The sequence below is a fragment of the Cherax quadricarinatus genome, chromosome 11 (genome assembly GCF_038502225.1).
Source record: "Cherax quadricarinatus isolate ZL_2023a chromosome 11, ASM3850222v1, whole genome shotgun sequence".
Taxonomy (NCBI): domain Eukaryota; kingdom Metazoa; phylum Arthropoda; class Malacostraca; order Decapoda; family Parastacidae; genus Cherax; species Cherax quadricarinatus.
Genome location: NC_091302.1, coordinates 55,401,958 through 55,425,737, shown reverse-complemented (window position 1 = coordinate 55,425,737; position 23,780 = coordinate 55,401,958). Strand labels below are relative to the sequence as shown.

Below are 23,780 nucleotides of genomic sequence, written 5' to 3'. Positions count from 1 at the left end.
TGTGTGTGGTGGTGTGTGTGGTGGTGCGTGTGGTAGTGTGGTAGTGATGTGTGTGGTGGTGTGTGTGGTAGTGTGTGTGGTGGTGCGTGTGGTAGTGTGGTAGTGATGTGTGTGGTGGTGTGTGTGGTAGTGTGTGTGTGGTGGTGCGTGTGGTAGTGTGGTAGTGGTGTGTGGCAGTGTGGTGGTGCATGTGCATGTGGTACTGTGTGTTAGTGGTGTGTGTATGGTGGTGACTGTGGTTGTGTGTGTGGTAGTGTGTGTGGTGCGTGTGGTAGTGTGTGTGGTGGTGCGTGTGGTAGTGATGTGTGTGGTGGTGTGTGTGGTGGCGTACTCACCTAGTTGTATTCACCTAGTTGAGGTTGCAGGGGCCGAGTCCAAGCTCCTGGCCCGCCTCTTCACTGGTCGCCACTAGGTCACTCCCTGAACCATGAGCTTTATCGTACCTCTGCTTAAAGCTATGTATGGATCCTGCCTCCACTACATCGCTTCCCAAACTATTCCACTTCCTGACTACTCTGTGGCTGAAGAAATACTTCCTAACATCCCTTTGATTCATCTGTGTCTTCAGCTTCCAACTGTGTCCCCGTGTTGCTGTGTCCAGTCTCTGGAACATCCTGTCTTTGTCCACCTTGTCAATTCCTCTCAGTATTTTGTAAGTCGTTATCATGTCCCCCCTATCTCTCCTGTGCTCCATTGTCGTCAGGTTGATTTCCCTTAACCTCTCCTCATAGGACATACCTCTTAACTCTGGGACTAGTCTTGTTGCAAACCTTTGCACTTTCTCTAGTTTCTTTACATGCTTGGCTAGGTGTGGGTTCCAAACTGGTGCCGCATACTCTAATATGGGCCTAACGTACACGGTGTACAGGGTCCTGAACGATTCCTTATTAAGATGTCGGAATGCTGTTCTGAGGTTTGCCAGGGGCCCATATGCTGCGGCAGTTATTTGGTTGATGTGCGCTTCAGGAGATGTGCCTGGTGTTATACTCACCCCAAGATCTTTTTCCATGAGTGATGTTTGTAGTCTCTGGCCCCCTAGACTGTGTTCCGTCTGCGGTCTTCTATGCCCTTCCCCAATCCTCATGACTTTGCACTTGGTGGGATTGAACTCCAGGAGGCCAGTTGCTGGACCAGGTCTGCAGCCTGTCCAGATCCCTTTGTAGTTCTGCCTGGTCTTCGATCGAATGAACTCTTCTCATCAACTTCACGTCATCTACAAACAGGGACACCTCGGAGTTTATTCCTTCCGTCATGTCGTTCACAAATACCAGAAACAGCACTGGTCCTAGGACTGACCCCTGTGGGACCCTGCTGGTCACAGGTGCCCACTCTGACACCTCGCCACGTACCATTACTCGCTGCTGTCCCCTCAAGGAAGGTTCCTTGATGTTGGTGAGGGGCTCTTGATTTAGGGAATTGGATCTGTGCTCCAGTTCCCCGAATTAAGCCTGAATGCCTTCCACATCCCCCCCAGGCGCTGTATAATCCTCCGGGTTTAGCGCTTCCCCCTTGATTATAATAATACTCGCTGCTGTCTTCCTGACAAGTATTCCCTGATCCATTGCAGTGCCTTCCCTGTTATCCCTGCTTGGTCCTCCAGTTTTTGCACTAATCTCTTGTGTGGTACTGTGTCAAAAGCCTTCTTGCAGTCCAAGAAAATGCAATCCACCCACCCCTCTCTCTCTTGTCTTACTGTTGTCACCATGTCATAGAACTCCAGTAGGTTTGTGACACAGGATTTCCCATCTCTGAAACCATGTTGGCTGCTGGTGATGAGATCATTCCTTTCTAGATGTTCCACCATTCTTCTCCTGACAATTTTTTCCATGATTTTGCATGCTATACATGTCAGTGACACTGGGCTGTAGTTTAGTGCTTCATGTCTGTCTCCTTTTTTAAAGATTGGGACCACATTTGCTGTCTTCCATGCCTCAGGCAATCTCCCTGTTTCGATAGATGTATTGAATATTGTTGTTAGGGGTACACATAGTGCCTCTGCTCCCTCTCTCAGGACCCATGGAGAGATGTTATCTGGCCCCATTGCCTTTGAGGTATCTAGCTCACTCAGAAGCCTCTTCACTTCTTCCTCGGTTGTGTGTACTGTGTCCAGCACATGATGGTGTACCCCACCTCTCCGTCTTTCTGGAGCCCCTTCTGTCTCCTCTGTGAACACTTCTTTGAATCTCTTGTTGAGTTCCTCACATACTTCACGGTCATTTCTTGTTGTCTCTCCTCCTTCCTTCCTTAGCCTGATTACCTGGTCCTTAACGGTTGTTTTCTTCCTGATGTGGCTGTATAACAGCTTCGGGTCAGATTTGGCTTTTGCTGCTATGTCATTTTCATATTGACGTTGGGCCTCCCTTCTTATCTGTGCATATTCGTTTCTGGCTCTACGACTGCTCTCCTTATTCTCCTGGGTCCTTTGCCTTCTATATTTCTTCCATTCCCTAGCACACTTGGTTTTTGCCTCCTTGCATCTTTGGGTGAACCATGGGCTCATCCTGGCTTTTTCATTATTCCTGTTACCCTTGGGTACAAACCTCTCCTCAGCCTCCTTGCACATTGTTGCTACATATTCCATCATCTCATTAACTGGCTTCCCTGCCAGTTCTCTGTCCCACTGAACCTCATTCAGGAAGTTCCTCATTCCTGTGTAGTCCCCTTTCCTGTAGTTTGGTTTCATTTGTCCTTGCCTTCCTGCTTCCCCCTCCACTTGTAGCTCTACTGTGTATTCGAAGCTCAAAACCACATGATCGCTGGCCCCAAGGGGTCTTTCATATGTGATGTCCTCAATATCTGCACTACTCAAGGTGAATACTAAGTCCAGTCTTGCTGGTTCATCCTCTCCTCTCTCTCTTGTAGTGTCCCTTACGTGTTGGTACATGAAGTTTTCCAGTACCACCTCCATCATCTTAGCCCTCCATGTATCTTGGCCCCCATGTGGCTCCAAGTTCTCCCATTCGATCTCCTTGTGGTAAAGTCGCCCATGATCAGGAGCTTTGCCCTGCATGCATGAGCTCTTCTGGCCACTGTAGCCAGTGTGTGTGTGTGTGTGTGTGTGTGTGTGTGTGTGTGTGTGTGTGTGTGTGTGTGTGTGTGTGTGTGTGTGTGTGTGTGTGTGTGTGTGTGTGTGTATGTGTGTGTGTGTGTGCATGTTGGTGTATGTGTGTGTACTCACCTATTTGTGGTTGCAGGGGTCGAGTCTTAGCTCCTGTGTGTGTGTGTGTGTTTGTGTGTACTCACCTAGTTGTACTCACCTAGTTGAGGTTGCGGGGGTCGAGTCCGAGCTCCTGGCCCCGCCTCTTCACTGATCGCTACTAGGTCACTCTCCCTGAGCCGTGAGCTTTATCATACCTCTGCTTAAAGCTATGTATGGATCCTGCCTCCACTACATCGCTTCCCAAACTGTTCCACTTACTGACTACTCTGTGGCTGAAGAAATACTTCCTAACATCCCTGTGATTCATCTGTGTCTTCAGCTTCCAACTGTGTCCCCTTGTTATTGTGTCCAATCTCTGGAACATCCTGTCTTTGTCCACCTTGTCAATTCCTCTCAGTATTTTGTATGTCGTTATCATGTCCCCCCTATCTCTCCTGTCCTCCAGTGTCGTCAGGTTGATTTCCCTTAACCTCTCCTCGTAGGACATACCTCTTAGCTCTAGGACTAGTCTTGTTGCAAACCTTTGCACTTTCTCTAGTTTCTTCACGTGCTTGGCTAGGTGTGGGTTCCAAACTGGTGCCGCATACTCCAATATGGGCCTAACGTACACGGTGTACAGGGTCCTGAATGATTCCTTATTAAGATGTCGGAAAGCTGTTCTGAGGTTTGCTAGGCGCCCATATGCTGCAGCAGTTATTTGGTTGATGTGCGCTTCAGGAGATGTGCCTGGTGTTATACTCACCCCAAGATCTTTTTCCTTGAGTGAGGTTTGTAGTCTCTGACCCCCTAGACTGTACTCCATCTGCGGCCTTCTTTGCCCTTCCCCAATCTTCATGACTTTGCACTTGGTGGGATTGAACTCCAGGAGCCAATTGCTGGACCAGGTCTGCAGCCTGTCCAGATCCCTTTGTAGTTCTGCCTGGTCTTCGATCGAGTGAATTCTTCTCATCAACTTCACGTCATCTGCAAACAAGGACACCTCAGAGTCTGTGTGTGTGCGTGTGTGTGTGTGTGTGTGTGTGTGTGTGTGTGTGTGTGTGTGTGTGTGTGTTGGCGTGTGTGTGTTGGCGTGTGTGTGTGTAGGTGCGTGTGGTAGTGTGTACTCACCTATTTGTACTCACCTATTTGTGGTTGCAGGGGTCGAGTCCTAGCTCCTGGCCCCGCCTCTTCACCGGTTGCTACTAGACCCTCTCTCTCCCCGCTCCATGAGCTTTATCAAACCTCGTCTTAAAACTGTGTATGGTTCCTGCCTCCACTACGTCATTTTCTAGGCTATTCCACTGCCTTACAACTCTATGACTGAAGAAATACTTCCTACTATCTCTCTGACTCATTTGTGTCTTCAACTTCCAATTGTGGCCTCTTGTTTCTGTGTCCCCTCCCTGGAACATCCTGTCCTTGTCCACCTTGTCTATTCCACGCAGTATTTTATATGTCGTTATCATGTCTCCCCTGACCCTCCTGTCCTCCAGTGTCGTCAGGCCGATTTCCCTTAATCTTTCTTCATAGGACATTCCCCTTAGCTCTGGAACTAACCTTGTTGCAAACCTTTGTACTTTCTCTAGTTTCTTGACGTGCTTTATCAAGTGCGGGTTCCAAACAGGTGCTGCATACTCCAGTATGTGTGTGGTGGTGCGTGTGGTGGTGTGTGTGGTGGTGCGTGTGGTGGTGTGTGTGGTGGTGCGTGTGGTGGTGTGTGTGGTGGTGCGTGTGGTGGTGTGTGTGGTGGTGCGTGTGGTGGTGTGTGGTGTGTGCAGGTGCGTGTGGTGGTGCGTGTGGTGGTGTGTGTGCAGGTGAGTGTGGTGATGTGTGTGGTGGTGCGTGTGGTGGTGTGTGCAGGTACGTGCTGTGGTGTGTGTGGTGGTGCGTGTGGTGGTGCGTGTGGTGGTGCGTGTGGTGGTGTGTGTGGTGGTGCGTGTGGAGGTGTGTGCAGGTGCGTGTGGTGGTGCGTGTGGTGGTGTGTGCAGGTGCGTGTGGTGGTGTGTGCAGGTGCGTGTGGTTGTGTGTGTGGTGGTGCGTGTGGTGGTGTGTGCAGGTGCGTGTGGTGGTGTGTGCAGGTGCGTGTGGTGGTGCGTATGGTGGTGTGTGGTGGTGCGTGTGGTGGTGCGTATGGTGGTGCGTGTGGTGGTGCGTGTGGTGGTGCGTGTGGTGGTGTGCAGGTGCGGGTGGTGGTGCGTGTGGCAGCGGCGGCGGCGGCGCAGCGCTGCCAGTCGTGACGACGCTGCTCACACAACATGGAGAGCATCGCTTCCAAACGTAAGTCTCAGCTTACTGGGCTCATGTCAGTTCACAATAACTGGCAACAGCTTCTCTCAACGTCAAACTAACAAAAAGTGATTCCATATGTTGTACCCAGATAATTGTTAAGTGAACAAGTGATCACTTTGGAATAAACTAAGACAAGTGTTCCCCCGCTGCTTCAAGCTGCTGCACTCAGCTCAATATCCTTCACCATTGGAAAATTGTTCGTCCCGCAGATTTAAGGTGAACTGATTTTTTAAAACAATAATGTTAAGTTTATTCTGGTACAAATACACATAAATACAGTTATATAAATTGTCATACATAACAGAATATGTGTAGGTTACTTAGGATAACCCAAAAGAGTCAAAGTGACCTATTTACATTATATTTCCATTGTGATCCTTATTGTGTTATGGAATTTAAGGAATTTCTCAGAATCAAGACCGAAGCCAAATTTTTTTTATGGTATCGTGAAAATTTATAGTGAGACGGCATCTGTATATTAGTATTATAATATTTACAAGGAAACGCTAAACTCGTACGGGTCATACAGCGCCTGGTGAATGGGAGACAATTAGGGTCAATCCAAGGAAGAGGAAGACAAATCCAATTCCTTGGATTAGGAGCCTCCTCGAGGATCATCTTAATATTTCTTCACTATATAGACTATTGCTGTGTAACCCATACGGATTTAACGTTTTATTTTCAAATATAATAATAATAATAATAATAATAATAATAATAATAATAATAATAATAATAATAATAATAATAATAACAATAGTAATACTGCTACAGCCAATTCTCCAACATTTTCGTTTTAAAAAGTCCAAAACTGACGACGTTTCGCTCAACGTCATTCATTCAGCGTTTCATGTTTTTCTCTAAATGTTATTTCTTTATTTTCATTAAGTCACCATGATGTGGCAGACGAAAAACATTAAACGTGAAATTGTTGAATGTTTACGTTTATTGCTCTATATGCTAGGATGTTTGACGTTTATCACGTTTAATGCTAGAATGTTTAACGTTTGTCACATTTAAAGCTAGAATGTTTAACGTTTGTCACGTTTAATGCTAGGATGTTTAAAATTTGTCACGTTTAATGCTAGAATGTTTGACGTTTATCACATTTAATGCTAGAATGTTTGACGTTTATCACGTTTAATGCTAGAATGTTTGACGTTTATCACGTTTAGTGCTAACATGTTTGACGTTTATCACGTTTAGTACTAGAATGTTTAACGTTTATAACGTTTAGTGCTAGAATGTTTGACTTTATCACGTTTAGTGCTAGAATGTTTAACGTTTATAACGTTTAGTGCTAGAACGCTTGACGTTTTTCACGTTTAGTGTTCGAATGTTTGACATTTATCACTCTTAGTGCTAGAAAGTTTGACGTTTATCAAGTTAAATGTTAGAATGTTTGACATTTATCACGTGTAGTGCTGGAATGTTTGATGTTTGTCACGTTTAGCGCTATCATGTTTGAGGTTTGTCACGTTTAGCGCTATCATGTTTGAGGTTTATCACGTTTAGCGGTATCATGTTTGATGTTCATCACGTTTAGTGCTATCATGTTTGATGTTTACCACGTTTAGCGCTATCATGTTTGAGGTTTATCACGTTTAGCGCTATCATGTTTGAGGTTTATCACGTTTAGCGCTATCATGTTTGAGGTTTACCACGTTTAGCGCTATCATGTTTGAGGTTTATCACGTTTAGCGCTATCATGTTTGAGGTTTACCACGTTTAGCGCTATCATATTTGATGTTTATCACGTTTAGCGCTATCATGTTTGATGTTTATCAAGTTTAGCGCTATCATGTTTGAGGTTTGTCACGTTTAGTGCTATCATGTTTGAGGTTTATCACGTTTAGTGCTATCATGTTTGAGGTTTGTCACGTTTAGCGCTATCATGTTTGAGGTTTACCACGTTTAGCGCTATCATATTTGATGTTTATCACGTTTAGCGCTATCATGTTTGATGTTTATCACGTTTAGCGCTATCATGTTTGAGGTTTGTCACGTTTAGTGCTATCATGTTTGAGGTTTATCACGTTTAGTGCTATCATGTTTGAGGTTTGTCACGTTTAGTGCTATCATGTTTGATGTTTATCACGTTTAGCGCTATCATGTTTGATGTTTATCACGTTTAGCGCTATCATGTTTGAGGTTTGTCACGTTTAGTGCTATCATGTTTGAGGTTTATCACGTTTAGCGCTATCATGTTGAAGGTTTGTCACTGTTAATGCTAGAGTGGTGGACGGTCATTATTCTTGGTACGAGAACATTCTGTTATCTCATTAAGAATGATAAACATCATTCTAACAAATTTATTCCAGTTTAAAAAAGTCTATTATGTGATTACATATAACAAAAACTATAGTGCGTAATACGTGTGTTAGGTAAACGTAGTTTTTCTCGTTCTACCAATGTAGTTAGTATTATTTTAAGTTTCATAGTGGAGCGCTAAACACGTAAGGTTTCTACAACGAGTGGGAAATGGGAGGAAGTCAGGTTTAGTCCAAGAAAAAAGAATGGTAACTCCAGTTCTTAAATCAAAATAACATGTTTATAATCTGACAAAGCGAAATTAATGCATTTGTACATCTCGAAGAAATAGGACTTTATATATACCAGTCCAAGAGTCCGGGGAAACATTGGCCCAGCTCTTTGAATTATATATTTTTATATAAAAACACCTATTTAACTCATTCCTTATTTTCTACACAATGTTCACACTGATTATTGATCTGAAACATGACATTTCTACTGCCTCTAGTCTCCTCACTCTGTTGACATTACCATGCTGTTTCCAGCTGCTGCATGATTCCCACCTGTTAAGTGCATCCATATACATATGCATATGATATACACTATTCTCTCATATATTTTCCGGGTTTTGCAGCCACTAAAACCTTACGTTCTACACACTCAAAAACACTCTTGTCTCTTTTCCCTTTTCTTCAATTGTGAACAGAGAGGGAGGGAGGAGAATGATTTTTTATTTTTTTTAGCTAACACACATGTAATCTTCCCTTATTCCAAGTATATCTCCTTTACAGTATAATAATAAAATATTATCTCCTTTATATTATAATAATAATTAAAAGGACCCCAATGTAAATAAGTCACTCTGTCTGACTTTTTTTTTGGGTTATTATAGGTTATCTACACATATGCTGCTATGTATGATAATCTATGTAACTGTATTTGTGTATACCTGAATAAACTTACTTATTTACTTTTCATTTACCCCTAAACTAACCCAGCTACACTTCTGAATGTCTAGGTGGGTTCACTAATATCAAGATTCCCCAAGAGGGGTATTAGTAATAGTACAGTAGTAGTAGTTATAAAAACATTATTAACGGTTGTAATGGGCTAATAGTTGTAGTGTGATGTTAAGAGACAACTTGTAGCTCGTCATGATACAATCCAAGATAAACACTTAGACATTCTTCTAGAAAGTAACAATACTATGGTACGGCTCTACCCAGGGCTCTATAAAGAGGGGGCTGAGTGAGCTGAAGCTCCAAGCCCATCACCAAAACTGGATTATAAAAATACAGATTTTTTCAGATTTCGAAATATTTAAAAAAAAAATCTATACGTTTTATTATATTAAAATAAAAGATGCATATATTTTTTTTCATTATTTTGACTTCTAGTGTGTAGTGTGAGCCCATTACAAATTCTCAGCTTCAGGTCCAGTAGGCATTTAATCCGACCCTGAATCAACCCGAGGGAGTTAAAGACTACTGCAATTCCAATTTCTGCTGGTGACATTACTCAAGATGGGCAGACCTTGTGCAGGTCAAAGTCTTGCTGTACCCCTCAAGTCCACTAAAGATGATGCCCGACAGGTGAACAGAGGCAAGTATTTTATATAGCAGTAGTAATTCCATTTGTCATGCTTGTAGAAGCAGCAGCAGCTGTTTTAGTAGTGCTATTAGTAGTGGTAAATAGTAAAAACAACATCCTGTATTGGACCCCCTACTTAAACGAGATGGGATTTACATAGATGACAGCAAAGAAATGAGTGAGATACTGAAGTTCCAGTATGACTCATCGTTTATTGAGCCGTTAATCAGACTAAGGGTGGGCAATTTAAATTAATTTTTTATGACCCAGACTCAAAATTTGGTTAATTCAAAAATTTCTGATATTATCCTAACACCACAAGACTCTGAAAAAGCAATAAATGTCAAGCCCATGCACTCTGCCTCAAGCTCAGACTCGTGGAACTCCATGTTCATCACGAACTGCAAGAAGCCCCTTTCACAAGCCTTAAGTATTCTATGGAGAGAGCATGGATACAGGGGTCACTGCACAGTCACTAAAAAACAGACATAGCTCCACTTCACAAAGCTGACAGTAAAGCAATTGCAAAGAATTACAGACCGATATCACTAACGTCCCACATAAAAACCTCTGACGGGGTTCTAAGAAGCAAGATCGCTACCACTTACATACCCATCAGTTGCACAACCCAGGGCAACATGGGTTTAGAGCAGGTCATTCCTGCCTATCTCAACTACTGGACTACTATGACATGGTCTTGGATGCTCTGGAGGACAAAATGCAGATGTGGTATACACAGACTTTGAGAAAGCCTTTCGAAAAATACGATCATGGTGTCATGGCACACAAAATGAATGATAAAGGAATAACAGGAAAAGTTGGTAGATGGATCTATAACTTCCTAACAAATAGAACACAAAGAGTAATAGTAAATAAAGCGAAGTCTGAGGCGGCTACAGTGAAAAGCTCTGTTCTACAAGGTACACTACTCGATCCCATCCTGTTCCTCATCCTCATATCTGATATAGACAATGATGTAAGCCACAGCACCGTGTCCTCTTTTGCGGAAGACACCCGAATTTGCATAACAGTGTCATCCATCCATCTAAACGGACATCAACCAAATCTTTAAACAGGCCGCAGAAAACAATATGAAGTTCAATGAAGGAAAATTTCAATTACTCCGCTATGGAAAACTCAGGAAATTAAAACTGTATCGGAGATGAAAACAAATTCCAACCACGCAATAGAGCGAAAAACTAATGTGAAGGACGTGAGAGTGATAATGTCAGAGAATCTCACTTTCAAAGATCTCAACATTGTATCCACCACATCTTCTAGGAAAATAATAAGATGGATATTGTGAATCTTCAAAACTAGAGATGCCAAGCCTATGATTCTCTTCAAATTGCTTGTCCTCTCTAGCCTGAAATACTGTTGTACACTAATGGCGTCTTTCAAGGCAGGCGAAATTGCAGACCTTGAGAATATAGAGAGAACTTTCACGGCACGTATAAGTATGATAAAGCACCTAAATTATTAGGAACGGTTGAAGTCCCTTGATTTGTATTCCTCGGAACACAGGAGAGAAAGATATATGATGATATACACTTGGAAAATCCTAGAGGGACTAGTCCCAAATCTGCACACGAAAATCACTCCCTACGAAAGCAAAAGACTCGGCAGGAGATGCAATATCCCCCAGTGAAAAGCAGGGGCGCCAAGACTACGCTAAGAGACAACACAGTAAGTGTCAAAGGCCCAAGACAGTTCAATTGCATCCCAGGATACATAAGAGAGATTACCAATAGAGTCCTGGCTGTCTTCAAGAAGGAACTAGACAGACATTTAAAGTCAGTACCTGACCAGCCGGTCTGTGGCTCGTACGTTGGTTTACGTGTGGCCAGAAGTAACAGCCTGGTTATTCAGGCCCTGATCCATAGCGAGGCCTGGTCACGGACCGGGCAGCGGGAACGTTGATCCCCGAAACCCCCTCCTGGTATACTCCAGATATAAGATAACATACTTTATTTCAGCATGATACAATGTTTGTACAGAGGTGCATGACATTTAGGTGTGCATGCGGAAAGTCCCTTCATCTGCAGAGCATTTCGGGCAAATTTAAGACTAACTTAAGATTAATAAGGCAATGACAAATCGAGTGGTTTTGTATACAGTTTCTTAGGTGGTTGTCAATATAAATTTAAAAGTTACAATGAATACCAGAGAACTGACTATCCTATTGGTACATGCTATGTGGCTTTTATCAAGTTTAATTGCTTAAAGAATTACAGGTTTGATTATTATTATAGGTGATGAGGATTCTAGCAGATTAACATAATGTGGACACAGTGTTAATGGTTGTGAGTATTACAGATATTAAGAATAAGATTATATTGTTTTCCCTATGTTTGTGACATTGAGAATATGGATACATAGTTTTCACATATTTAGCTGATGTTGGGATATGTTAGGGAGAGTAAGAGTTTTTTAACGGTAGTTTTGAAGATGCTGGCTGAGACTAGCTCTGGATAATTATTGCAATCATGGGGGAGTGCTAAACCCATAGGATTATACAGCACATGTTGGGGGAGGGGGTGGAAGTTATTCAGGCTCAATTCAGGGAACTGGAGCACAGATCCAATTCCCTAGATCAAGAACACCTCACCAGCGTCAAGGAACCTCCCTTGAGGGGTGTAGCTCTGGAAACTTCCGGCAGAGTTCCAGATTTCGGTTCCTTTTATGTACACTAAATTTTTACAGATTTACCCTGACACGGACTGTTAGAAATTTTTGTGCCTAGTATTATGTCTATGAGTCCTGTTGCAACTGTCAAGAGAGTGCTTCAGGTGGGAATTAATATTAGAATGATTGTTCTGTAAATGTAGGATGCACAGTGGTAAGAGTGAATGTTTTGTATGGTGAGTAGATTTAGGTGTTTGAAGAGTTGGGAGAGTGTATTGTCTAGCAGTGGACTGTGTGATCATTCGTACTACGACTTTTGTTGATTTATTATTACCTGGAGTTTACCTGGAGAGAGTTCCGGGGGTCAACGCCCCCGCGGCCCGGTCTGTGACCAGGCCTCCTGGTGGATCAGAGCCTGATCAACCAGGCTGTTACTGCTGGCTGCACGCAAACCAGCGTACGAGCCACACCCCGGCTGATCCGGAACTGACTTTAGGTGCTTGTCCAGTGCCAGCTTGAAGACTGCCAGGGGTCTATTGGTAATCCCCCTTATGTATGCTGGGAGGCAGTTGAACAGTCTCGGGCCCCTGACACTTATTGTATGGTCTCTTAACGTGCTAGTGACACCCCTGCTTTTCATTGGGGGGATGTTGCATCGTCTGCCAAGTCTTTTGCTTTCGTAGTGAGTGATTTTCGTGTGCAAGTTCGGTACTAGTCCCTCTAGGATTTTCCAGGTGTATATAATCATGTATCTCTCCCTCCTGCGTTCCAGGGAATACAGTTTTAGGAACCTCAAGCGCTCCCAGTAATTGAGGTGTTTTATCTCCGTTATGCGCGCCGTGAAGGTTCTCTGTACATTTTCTAGGTCAGCAATTTCACCTGCCTTGAAAGGTGCTGTTAGTGTGCAGCAATATTCCAGCCTAGATAGAACAAGTGACCTGAAGAGTGTCATCATGGGCTTGGCCTCCCTAGTTTTGAAGGTTCTCATTATCCATCCTGTCATTTTTCTAGCAGATGCGATTGATACAATGTTATGGTCCTTGAAGGTGAGATCCTCCGACATGATCACTCCCAGGTCTTTGACGTTGGTGTTTCGCTCTATTTTGTGGCCAGAATTTGTTTTGTACTCTGATGAAGATTTAATTTCCTCGTGTTGGCTTAAGGTGATCTGTGGATCCACAGGCACAAATAGTGTAACAGAATGAACGGTTGTTATGTGCTAGTAGTACTTAGACTGCTGTAACATAATCTTAAAATTGATAGATCAGAAGCTTCAAGGGTTAGAACACAATCTCAGACGGTTTTAAGGCGCCTAAAGATTTACGATTCCCAAGTATATAGTTTAGGAACCTGAAAAATGTGGAAGGGCAGAAATATACAGGTTATTTAAATCCATCAGGATCACGTTTAAGATCGCTGAACAATGTGTAAGACCCGTGAGAGAGGTAGGTAACCTTGTAACAACATGTTCAAGGTGGAACATCTATTGATCTTTTACCCAGACCAGCCAACACAGGGCACACGTACTCCCCGGGATGGATAAAAAGGACTTTATATTTCTGGTGAGGAAAAAGCACTACTAGTCTACCTACATACATCAGAATTACAAGCTTTTATATATAACTATTACAGTTCAAAGTTAATTTATAACATTACGTTGGCCACAGACCGGGCCGCGGGGGCGTTGACCCCGGGAACTCTCTCCAGGTAAACTCCAGGTAAACATTATTCATCATCGAAAGTTGTCTAGTATAGTTGTATTCGATTGAAAATAATTACTTACATTCTGTTCTGTTAGTCTTAAGAAGTTACAAAACTTTCACTAATTCTTCGAATCTAATAATAATAATATATTTATTTCTACAAGTACATGTACAAAGTATCCAGACCATAGCTGACATCAGTGACACTACTATATAGAAAGTCGCTTGTTGCACAGCATTTCGGACAAATTAGGTCATTTTGTCCCAGGATGCGACTCACACCAGTCCACTAACACCCAGGTATCCATTATTACTGATGGGTGAACATGGACAACCAGTGTAAGGAAACACGACCAATGTTTCCACCCTTTGCCGGCAATTGAACCCGGACCCTCACCCTCGCCATGGCAACGCCTTGTTCTGGGATGCCCCACTATTGATAACGTTACTTATACTGTTAAGTCTAACCACTGTAAGAAGCATATTGTACCCCGTTCCTCAGTTGTCAGTACATACAGCACACAACTGAAACATTCCAAGTTCTATTACCAGATGCGGCGTAACACTTGGGCAAGTTTAATACACACCTCCCTTAGTGCCCGTCCACCAGGAAAAAATAGGTACCAGGGTTTGAGCAGATTAGTGTGGGTCACATATGGGAAAAAAATGTTATGAAAATATATAAATTCCTGTATGTTATATCCAGAGTAAAATTCCAATGTGCAGGGAGATTCCACACCTGCAAGTATGATTTAAGTACGATATTGGAGGAAAAAAGTATCCGCACACTAAGTTGTATCTAAAACAAGAGATAAAAAAGGACTCTTAGCTTTGAAGATAGGATGGTTGGTTAATGAGGCTTAAAGCCTATAGACACGCTAGGTCATTAATGCTGCTGCTGCACTGTAACCTTTTCACCACCAGACAAGATTACTTAAACACTTTAATCAGGGATTAAACTTTCAGCATATATACGCTGATATATAGACTGCCACTGCCACGATATGTATTCCTGTTAACCCTTTGGGGCCTAGTTCCTAGGCCTTTTGTGTATCCATATGCTCTCGCGCTACCGTCCACAGGATGGATATGGGGTGCACAATAAACTAGCCACTTCGGTGGCAAAATCTAAAAAAAAATCACTGCCACGAGCCCCCCTGGGGAGGGGCAGATGGCAGATCAGAGGTCTAGCTTCTCCCTACGAGCCCCGTGAGGGCGGGGAACGGGGCTAGGCCTGGGGATAGTTGGTCCCGAAGATGAGGAGGTACTTGTACCTCCTCCCATGGGAGACATAGGTCTCAGACACTCCCAAAAAGGGAACCAAGGCCGGGTCACCATCTGGAAAAGACTCGGGCCGGGAGAGTACCGGCGAATCGACAACAACAACAATTATGATGAAATCAAATTTTGATGTTAATGAAAACATCAGTATTACTACTACTACTTATTATGGTATAAAAATACATCTAATTTTACTGCATAATGATTGCATTATTGATACTTCTGTTGCTTACACTTTTAATTTCATGAAATGAATTTTAGTTTGGTGTTGTAGGTAGGACGGTGGTGGTTCTGTGGTCTGTGGTGGGAGCTGCAGTACTGACTACGTTATGGACTCTAGCTTCCACAGCTAACTACCCAACTGACCCTCGCATTAAACGTAAGTTTGGCAGCATCCTCTATGTACTGCAAAAAACACCTACACACGTATATATATATATATATATATATATATATATATATATATATATATACATATACATATATATATATATATACATATACATATATATATATACATATATATATATATATATATATATTCATATATATACATATATATATATATATTCATATACATACGAATATATATATATATATATATATATATATATATATATATATGTATATATATATATATATTCATTATAGATTAACTTACAGAAGCTGCTACCAGACCATCAAAGGAGCCATGCTTATCACAAGATATGCGTCGTCGCCTGGCCGCCTCCCTCACCAGACTTCAGAGAGATATCAAATCTCAGCCGGGTAACACACTCTTATTATCTCCTCTAATACGCTTTAAACAAAAATTGTAACTCTTTGTATAACTCACATAACTCCTATATGTGATGGCATATTACATTATTGATAATATTATACCCAATATTTCAGACTCGATTTTTTAAGGCTAGAAAAAACATTGCTTCTCCTGTCATGTCAACACTAACCAAATACTATTTATATAAAGGGACACTGACAGTAATTATTATATACTTGGTCTGTGACTATCTTGTATGGTTTGATAAAACATGTATACTTTCTCATCCCATACTACCTATCATAAGTTCAGTGGTCTGCTGCAGTTCTTATTAATTTGAAAAATTATGACTGCAGACTATTTTTTTTTAGTTCTGATGTTCACTAATATTTTTAGATCTGTTAAATTTCCTCGACAAATATTGCTGTAGTGATGTAAAGTGCTGAATCCATGTGGGTCACTGAGGAAGATTAGGATGTACAGGTATGTTACTACTCACAGCTTGTGGAAATATGATACATGTACATGGAGACTTTTTGCCACTGGTGGCTTTTTCCATCCTAATTATATTACATTTCTGTAAAGTGCTGAATCAGTGTGGATTATTTAGAGCGAGGAGTGGTAAAGACTCGATCCTCTGTCTGCCGGTTCAGCAATCGTTAAATTTTTAAATTATACACAGCCACATGAAAATTTATGGTTAGCAGTGCTCTCACAAAAAAATGCAGTGGTTGGAAGCAATCATCTCAGCGATTGTTTAGTAATTAGGTTAAGTAAAGTTTGTTAGGAAACAGAATAAGTGTTTCCTACCTCGGGTTTTAGTCATATGATGACCAACAGTTGGAGTTTTGGTTATCTGACCGAGGCCTTCCGCTGGCTAACCCCTCCACACCTTTATCATGTTTAATTTCTGGAAGAAATACTAAGGACAGTCTGGTAGCCAATGTCTGGTGGATATATTGATGAAGTGTTATTCTTCTGACAATGTTTGGTCAACTTCCTAGATTAAATGACTCTGTTCCATTTACTTGCTCCTTCATTTTCACCAATAAAAGTAAAATTAAGGGAGCTATTCATTTCTTGGTCATACATTAATAGGCAAAATATATTTTTAAATTTACTGCAAATTCAAAGAACCACAAATGAAAAAATGGGAGTATATTAAACAAAAGTATTATATAACAGTAGGGCCCCCTCAAGGAAGGTTCCTTGATGCCGGTGAAGGGCTTCTTGATCCAAGGAACTGGATCTGCCCACCTCTTCCTTGGATCGAATCTGAATGCCTGCCTCCCATTCCCCAGGCGCTATATGACACCTACAGTTTACCACTCCACAAATGTAACGATAATAATAATAATAATAATAATAATAATAATAATAATAATAATAATAATAATAATAATAATAATAATAATAATAGGAAAGGAATGTAATTTTTTTATGCTAATCAATTGGCAACCAAGTTAATTGACAGAATGCTAAAAGCTTAATTGATTATTTACAAGACGACTAGTGCAGGGCCTTGGTTATTTCGTCTCGACAAATTTACATCCAAAATATAGCGCACAATCTTAAAAACAAAGACTTTTTACAATTCCTTAACCATTAAAATGTTTCCATCTATTTACAAATAATCATTAAAAATCAGTAATCATTAAAATAATCTGGGCTAAAGTAAGTCATGGTGGTCTGGTTGGAATACTCATTTACTCATTAAAAGTAATAATAACATATGCTGATGGTGTTATTGAAGGTATGAGCGAACAAGGTGGACGGTGGTGGAGGGAGCTAGGGAAAGTGGCAGCACAACTGGACCCTCGCCTGCACAGGGAAACGCTGCGCCCTGCCACACTTGTCTGCCCAGAACACTACGATGGCACCAAGTTCATAGTGGAGCGCTGCACAGGGACGCCTCCGTTGGCCAAGCTAGTGAGTGTAGTGGTGCCAGCGAGGGGGTGGCACCCTTCCAGGGTGTCACAGGTGGTGAGAGGCCTAAACACCGGCCACAACCTCACCATCATCCTCATACTGTCTAATGATGATCCACCTCCCGACACAAACAAATCAGTGCTAGTACTGAGGTATGATGACACTGTAAGTGACGGGAAGGCGCTCCATGAGGCCCTGGCCAATGTGAACACATCGTTTGTCTTCCTAGGCGACTCGCTAGCGTATTTCTCGTGGCAGCATTCTTCTTTGCAGCGCCTACTGCGGGTGCTGGACCGTCTGGGTGGTGAGGGTGTGGCTGGTGGCAGCTACCGCGACGAGCAAGGTCAGTGGCGCCATGGCTGTCTGCAGCGCTCTCTCACCAACTATCACGCTACCTTCTTGAGTGGCTACCAACATTCGGCCCAGGAATGTATGTACTGCGACGACGTATTGGGACCCGTCTTGACTAGCACGCGCCTTCTACAACACGTACCCTTCAGTCACGCTCTGAGTGGACCTGCACTTTACCGCGACTGGCACACCAGAGTGACCCAAGCTGGCTACTTGACGCTGGCTTGCCCTGACGTCATGTTCTTCTTGCAGGAGGAACCTATAATGGATACTACAGACTGGAAAATTTACGCCACACAGTGGTCCCTCCAAAGTGTCCACTCCTATGATGATGAGCAGTACAGCTTCACCTGCAGCGAGGTGGGCATCAGGTGTTCTGATCTAAGAAAAAAGATCACGTGGTATCTGGTGCCGCCCTGCTGTCGGGAGGCCATCATGGGTGGCATCACCATCCTGGACAACTTTGCGCAAGAGAAGGGCCTGTCTTACGAGCTGCATCATGGCTCGCTCCTCGGCGCTGTCAAACTTGGCGCATTTCTACCCTGGGATTTCGACCAAGATATTTACTATAACTGCAAAGACCGGCGGACCTGGGAGACCCTCGACGATTTCTTGAAAACCAAAAACACTGGCTGTCATATGAGGATGTCCACCGCTAGACAGTTAGTATTGCAGTGCACCACTTTCTTCGTGGATATGGTTTGCAGGAAACCTTTGACTGGGCACACTCTGCCACTTCCGTACAGGAACGTGACTACATGGGTGGAGTATGGCAAGCGGCGGGTGAGCGTGATGGCTAACCCTGGTAATGCAATCAGGGACCAGATAGGCCCTGAAAACCTGCGGCATGCACAGCACTGGCGCGTCCCAGGACGCCCTGACCCTGGCGCTTGGCGACCCTGTCAAACCCCTGCCACACAGTCCTGCCTCGACCACCACCCAGCTGATGGCAGCCTCACCTTCTCTCACCCTCCAGTGTGTCTACCTTGACGCAACGTGCTCCAACCCTATGGAGAAGAGGAGAACTCTCTCCAACTCTTCCACATTAGCTCCCATGGGCCAGGGTAGGCCATGTTTGTCGTATGTACCTTGGGCAACTCTGCTCCTCAGTGATAATACGCCTCAATCATACTCATCAATGTGTTCATTGTCGACCAATTTACGTCTAACATCTTCATAAGTGTCAAGTGTTAAATCGTGTAAGTGATCTCAGTGCCAAAAAAATGAAATTAAGTCACTTTTTTGGGTTATCCTAGGTAATTTGCACATGTTACTATGTATGATAATTGTACTTAAGTGTACCTGTACCTAAATAAACTAACTTATGAGAATAAAGCTCTTTTTTTTTGATGGGGGTAAAAGTTTTACTTCAAAAGCCTGATACATAGTGTTGTACAGTAGTTTTATTTTTTTATTGGCTACATTTCCACTGTGATAGGCCATAAAACATTATAGTTCCTATGTAAAAGTAACTTCAGCTGTGCAGGAAGGAAACCTGTGAATGTGTCAAATCAAATGAACCATGGGAGACTTAAGTCTCGAGACATTCCCCAGATAGGGAGCCAAGGCCGGGTCACCACTACTTGGAAAAGACCCGGGCCGGGAGAATACCGGCGAATAAAAAAAAAAAAAAAAAAGTGAACTCATAATGGAATGAGTTACATCGCCATGGCCTGACTGGTCTTCCATCTGAAGCTGATAATTACATTACCTCGTGCAAAAATCTCATCATGTATGACGGTATATAACAGGAAAATTATCTTGTGTGATGGGGTACGACAAGAAAACCATCCTGTGTTATAGATGTTAGGTAAACAAATCTTGCTTTAGTCTTGAGAAACGTTATATACATTATGCTGTTAAAAGTGGCTTAAGATTGGGCTGTGCTAATTTTCATTAAAAAAATTTTGGGAAAATGGGTGCAAAATAACAATATATATGTGATGAAAATTGGCCTGGTAAATATGATGAGAATGCTAATATGTGATATGTAGCCAAAAGGGTGAGGAATGCGATTAATGTAAATGCATGGCGGATATGTGGCGTGGAGACGACTTGAAACGTGAACACAAAATACTGACCCACCGAACTAACTACAATAAGATTAACCTAGAAGGCTAGTAACCCAGGATAATACAAGAAACATTATCTTCACTGGAGTCCTTTGATGCTCTTCACCAGGATGCAACCTACAACAGTCGATAAACAACTAGGTACCTACTTACTACTAAGTGAACAAGGGTAAGGAAATATACCCGTCTCCACTTATGTCAGGATCCAACACAGGTCCTTCAGGAGCCAGCGGAAGGCTCGAGCTATTGATACAGTCAGGTAAGACTACTTAAGGCTCATGAACAGTTACCCTTCCTACTGTCTTAGTTACAGCGAAATATTCACTTTGATTTAGAAAATGGGCAGGTGTGTATTATGCTGTAAAAATGTGACAAATTGTTGAACAATATTTGATAAATAATTGGTAGAGATTAGTAACATAAAGAGTAGATCAGTAATAAATGTTTGGGAATGTTTGGATATACATGCTGAATGTTGTAGAGGTGAAGTAAATCTGAGATAGTTTATAATGTACTAGGCTTATTTCCTACATTTTAAGACAAGGGAAAAATGCACTTTTAATTTTATATATTTAAATAAATGTAACTTAGTGTATCGGCAAGTGGTATGATATATATTGTGACATATATTCTCTGAAATAAACATTTTACATAAAACTGTATTTATGACCTTCAAATTTAAAAAAAAAGTTTGAACTATATTTTCTTTTAACGGGCAACAAGTGTATATAATTTGATGAGTATATCTTGATATATGTACACTGAGAGCAGCAGTACATGTACACACAAGAGTGTATGTGTGGTTCATGGTGTGGGAATCTTAGCCGGGACTAACACGCTGTTATATGTGACATCGCTGTATTGCCCTTGTGGCTTAGCGCTTCTTTTTGATTATAATAATAATAATATATGTGACATGTTTCCCCTTAGTTTCTGGATCTCTGATGCTATATTTTGTCCACTTTTAGTGGTATTTGATAAATGAATGACCAAAAGCTCCAGCTGCGGGTCATCATATAAACTATGGCCAGCGAGCCTTACCTAACCTAAACTGAATAACAGGGTGTCCAAAAATGTATGAATGTTCATTGTGATGCAAATTAGTGTAGTGAGTAATTAACCTGAAAATAATATACAGGAGGAAGCTAGCTAAACTACCTGCACTATAATATAATAAACTTGAGAGAGGGGATGTGCAATTTTCTCAGCAGAAACCTTTGCTGAGAAGAGTTGCTTTCTCGTTCCCAAAGATAACAGTGAATAGTGACTCTCTCTCTCTCTCTCTCTCTCTCTCTCTCTCTCTCTCTCTCTCTCTCTCTCTCTCTCTCTCTCTCTCTCTCTCTCTCGGACCTTTTACCTTGTGAAAATTTAACATACACATGAACTAAATTATTTTAACTGAATCGGACATTAAATGTGGGAAGCAATATTCTCAGATAGGAATTAACGGTAAGGGTATACAGGTAGGAATCAACGGCAAGGGTATACTGGTAGGAATCAACAGTAAAAGTATACTGGTAGGAATCAATAATAAAGGTATACTAGTAGGAATCAACAGTAAGGGTATACTGGTAGGAATCAACGGTAAGGGTATACTGGTAGGAATCAATAGTAAAGGTATACTGGTAGGAATCAACAGTAAGGGTATACTGGTAGGAATCAACGGTAAGGGTATACTGGTAGGAATCAACAGTAAAGGTATACTGGTAGGAATCAACAGTAAGAGTATACTGGTAGGAATCAACAGTAAGAGTATACTGGAAGGAATCAACGGTAAGGGTATATTGGTAGGAATCAACAGTAAGGGTATACTGGTAGGAATCAACAGTAAGGGTATACTGGTAGGAATCAACAGTAAGGGTATACTGGTAGGAATCAACAGTAAGAGTATACTGGTAGGAATCAACAGTAAGAGTATACTGGAAGGAATCAACAGTAAGAGTATACTGGTAGGAATCAACAGTAAGGGTATACTGGTAGGAATCAACAGTAAGAGTATACTGGTAGGAATCAACAGTAAGGGTATACTGGTAGGAATCAACAGTAAGAGTATACTGGTAGGAATCAACAGTAAGAGTATACTGGTAGGAATCAACAGTAAGAGTATACTGGTAGGAATCAACAGTAAGGGTATACTGGTAGGAATCAACAGTAAGGGTATACTGGTAGGAATCAACAGTAAGGGTATACTGGTAGGAATCAACAGTAAGAGTATACTGGTAGGAATCAACAGTAAGGGTACACTGGTAGGAATCAACAGTAAGAGTATACTGGTAGGAATCAACAGTAAGGATATACTGGTAGGAATCAACAGTAAGGGTATACTGGTAGGAATCAACGGTAAGGGTATACTGGTAGGAATCAACGGTAAGGGTATACTGGTAGGAATCAACGGTAAGAAAATACTGCTAGGATTCAACAGTAAGGGTACACTGGTAGGAATCAACAGTAAGGGTATACTGGTAGGAATCAACAGTAAGGGTACACTGGTAGGAATCAACAGTAAAGGTACACTGGTAGGAATCAACAGTAAGGGTATACTGTTAGGAATCAACAGTAAGGGTATACTGGTAGGAATCAACAGTAAGGGTATACTGGTAGGAATCAACAGTAAGGGTATACTGGTAGGAATCAACAGTAAGGGTATACTGGTAGGATTCAACAGTTAAGGGTATACTGGTAGGAATCAACAGTAAGAGTATACTGGTAGGAATCAACAGTAAGAGTATACTGGTAGGAATCAACAGTAAGAGTATAATGGAAGGAATCAACAGTAAGAGTATACTGGTAGGAATAAACAGTAAGGGTATACTGGTAGGAATCAACAGTAAGAGTATACTGGTAGGAATCAACAGTAAGGGTATACTGGTAGGAATTAACAGTAAGGGTAAACTGGTAGGATTCAACAGTTAAGGGTATACTGGTAGGAATCAACAGTAAGAGTATACTGGTAGGAATCAACAGTAAGGGTATACTGGTAGGAATTAACAGTAAGGGTATACTGGTAGGATTCAACAGTTAAGGGTATACTGGTAGGAATCAACAGTAAAGGTACACTGGTAGGAATCAACAGTAAGGGTATACTGGTAGGAATCAACAGTAAGGGTATACTGGTAGGAATCAACAGTAAGGGTATACTGGTAGGAATCAACAGTAAGGGTATACTGGTAGGATTCAACAGTTAAGGGTATACTGGTAGGAATCAACAGTAAGGGTATACTGGTAGGAATCAACAGTAAGGGTATACTGGTAGGAATCAACAGTAAGGGTATACTGGTAGGAATCAACAGTAAGGGTATACTGGTAGGAATCAACAGTAAGGGTATACTGGTAGGATTCAACAGTTAAGGGTAGACAGCCACTGCATCATCCACCTCTATAGTTGCTCTTATTACTGCCACCGCTACTGTTACTAATTATTCAAGATATATTGGTAATAGTTCGTCCAAAAGCCCTTTGTAAAAATCTACCAGTTCATATATGAAAATAAAACATAAATTAATGTATGATTTATATTTAATTTTGAGTAAATAAAGTGGAATAATGTGCCTCGTGTTGTCAATAGGCTTTAAAATCAATGAACCTCCCTAACTAAGTGCTCTGAATATGGTGGAACTAAGAAGGGCGCTGTATGTTAAATAAAAACGTGGAGAATAAAGTTTACCATTAATAAAACATTGGTTATTAGATAAATTTAGATGTATTAGGAAGCTGTAGCTACGCGGACCAGTGATGGATGAGTTAGTCCGTTACCTGCTGGTAGCAATGACTTCTAACTGCTGTTGTGC

The 23,780-nt window shown here is 41.8% G+C and overlaps 1 protein-coding gene across 4 annotated transcripts; it reads left to right on the top strand.

Annotated features, from left to right (window-relative positions):
* Positions 1–5,322: 5,322 nt before the first annotated feature.
* On the top strand, positions 5,323–20,636 carry LOC128687582 (uncharacterized). Of its 4 annotated transcripts, none has more exons than XM_053775103.2 (5): positions 5,323–5,416; positions 9,116–9,283; positions 15,155–15,259; positions 15,544–15,648; positions 17,394–20,636. In XM_053775103.2, the coding sequence occupies exons 2-5, from the start codon at positions 9,205–9,207 to the stop codon at positions 18,908–18,910; spliced, it is 1,806 nt and encodes a 601-aa protein (XP_053631078.1). In that variant the 5' UTR covers positions 5,323–5,416; positions 9,116–9,204; the 3' UTR covers positions 18,911–20,636. The 4 variants fall into 4 exon arrangements, with proteins under 4 accessions (XP_053631078.1, XP_053631076.1, XP_053631079.1 ...); XM_053775101.2 differs by having other exon boundaries at positions 5,336–5,416; positions 9,110–9,283; positions 17,394–20,635; XM_053775104.2 differs by having other exon boundaries at positions 5,358–5,644; positions 9,110–9,287; positions 15,159–15,259.
* The last annotated feature ends 3,144 nt before the right edge of the window (positions 20,637–23,780 follow it).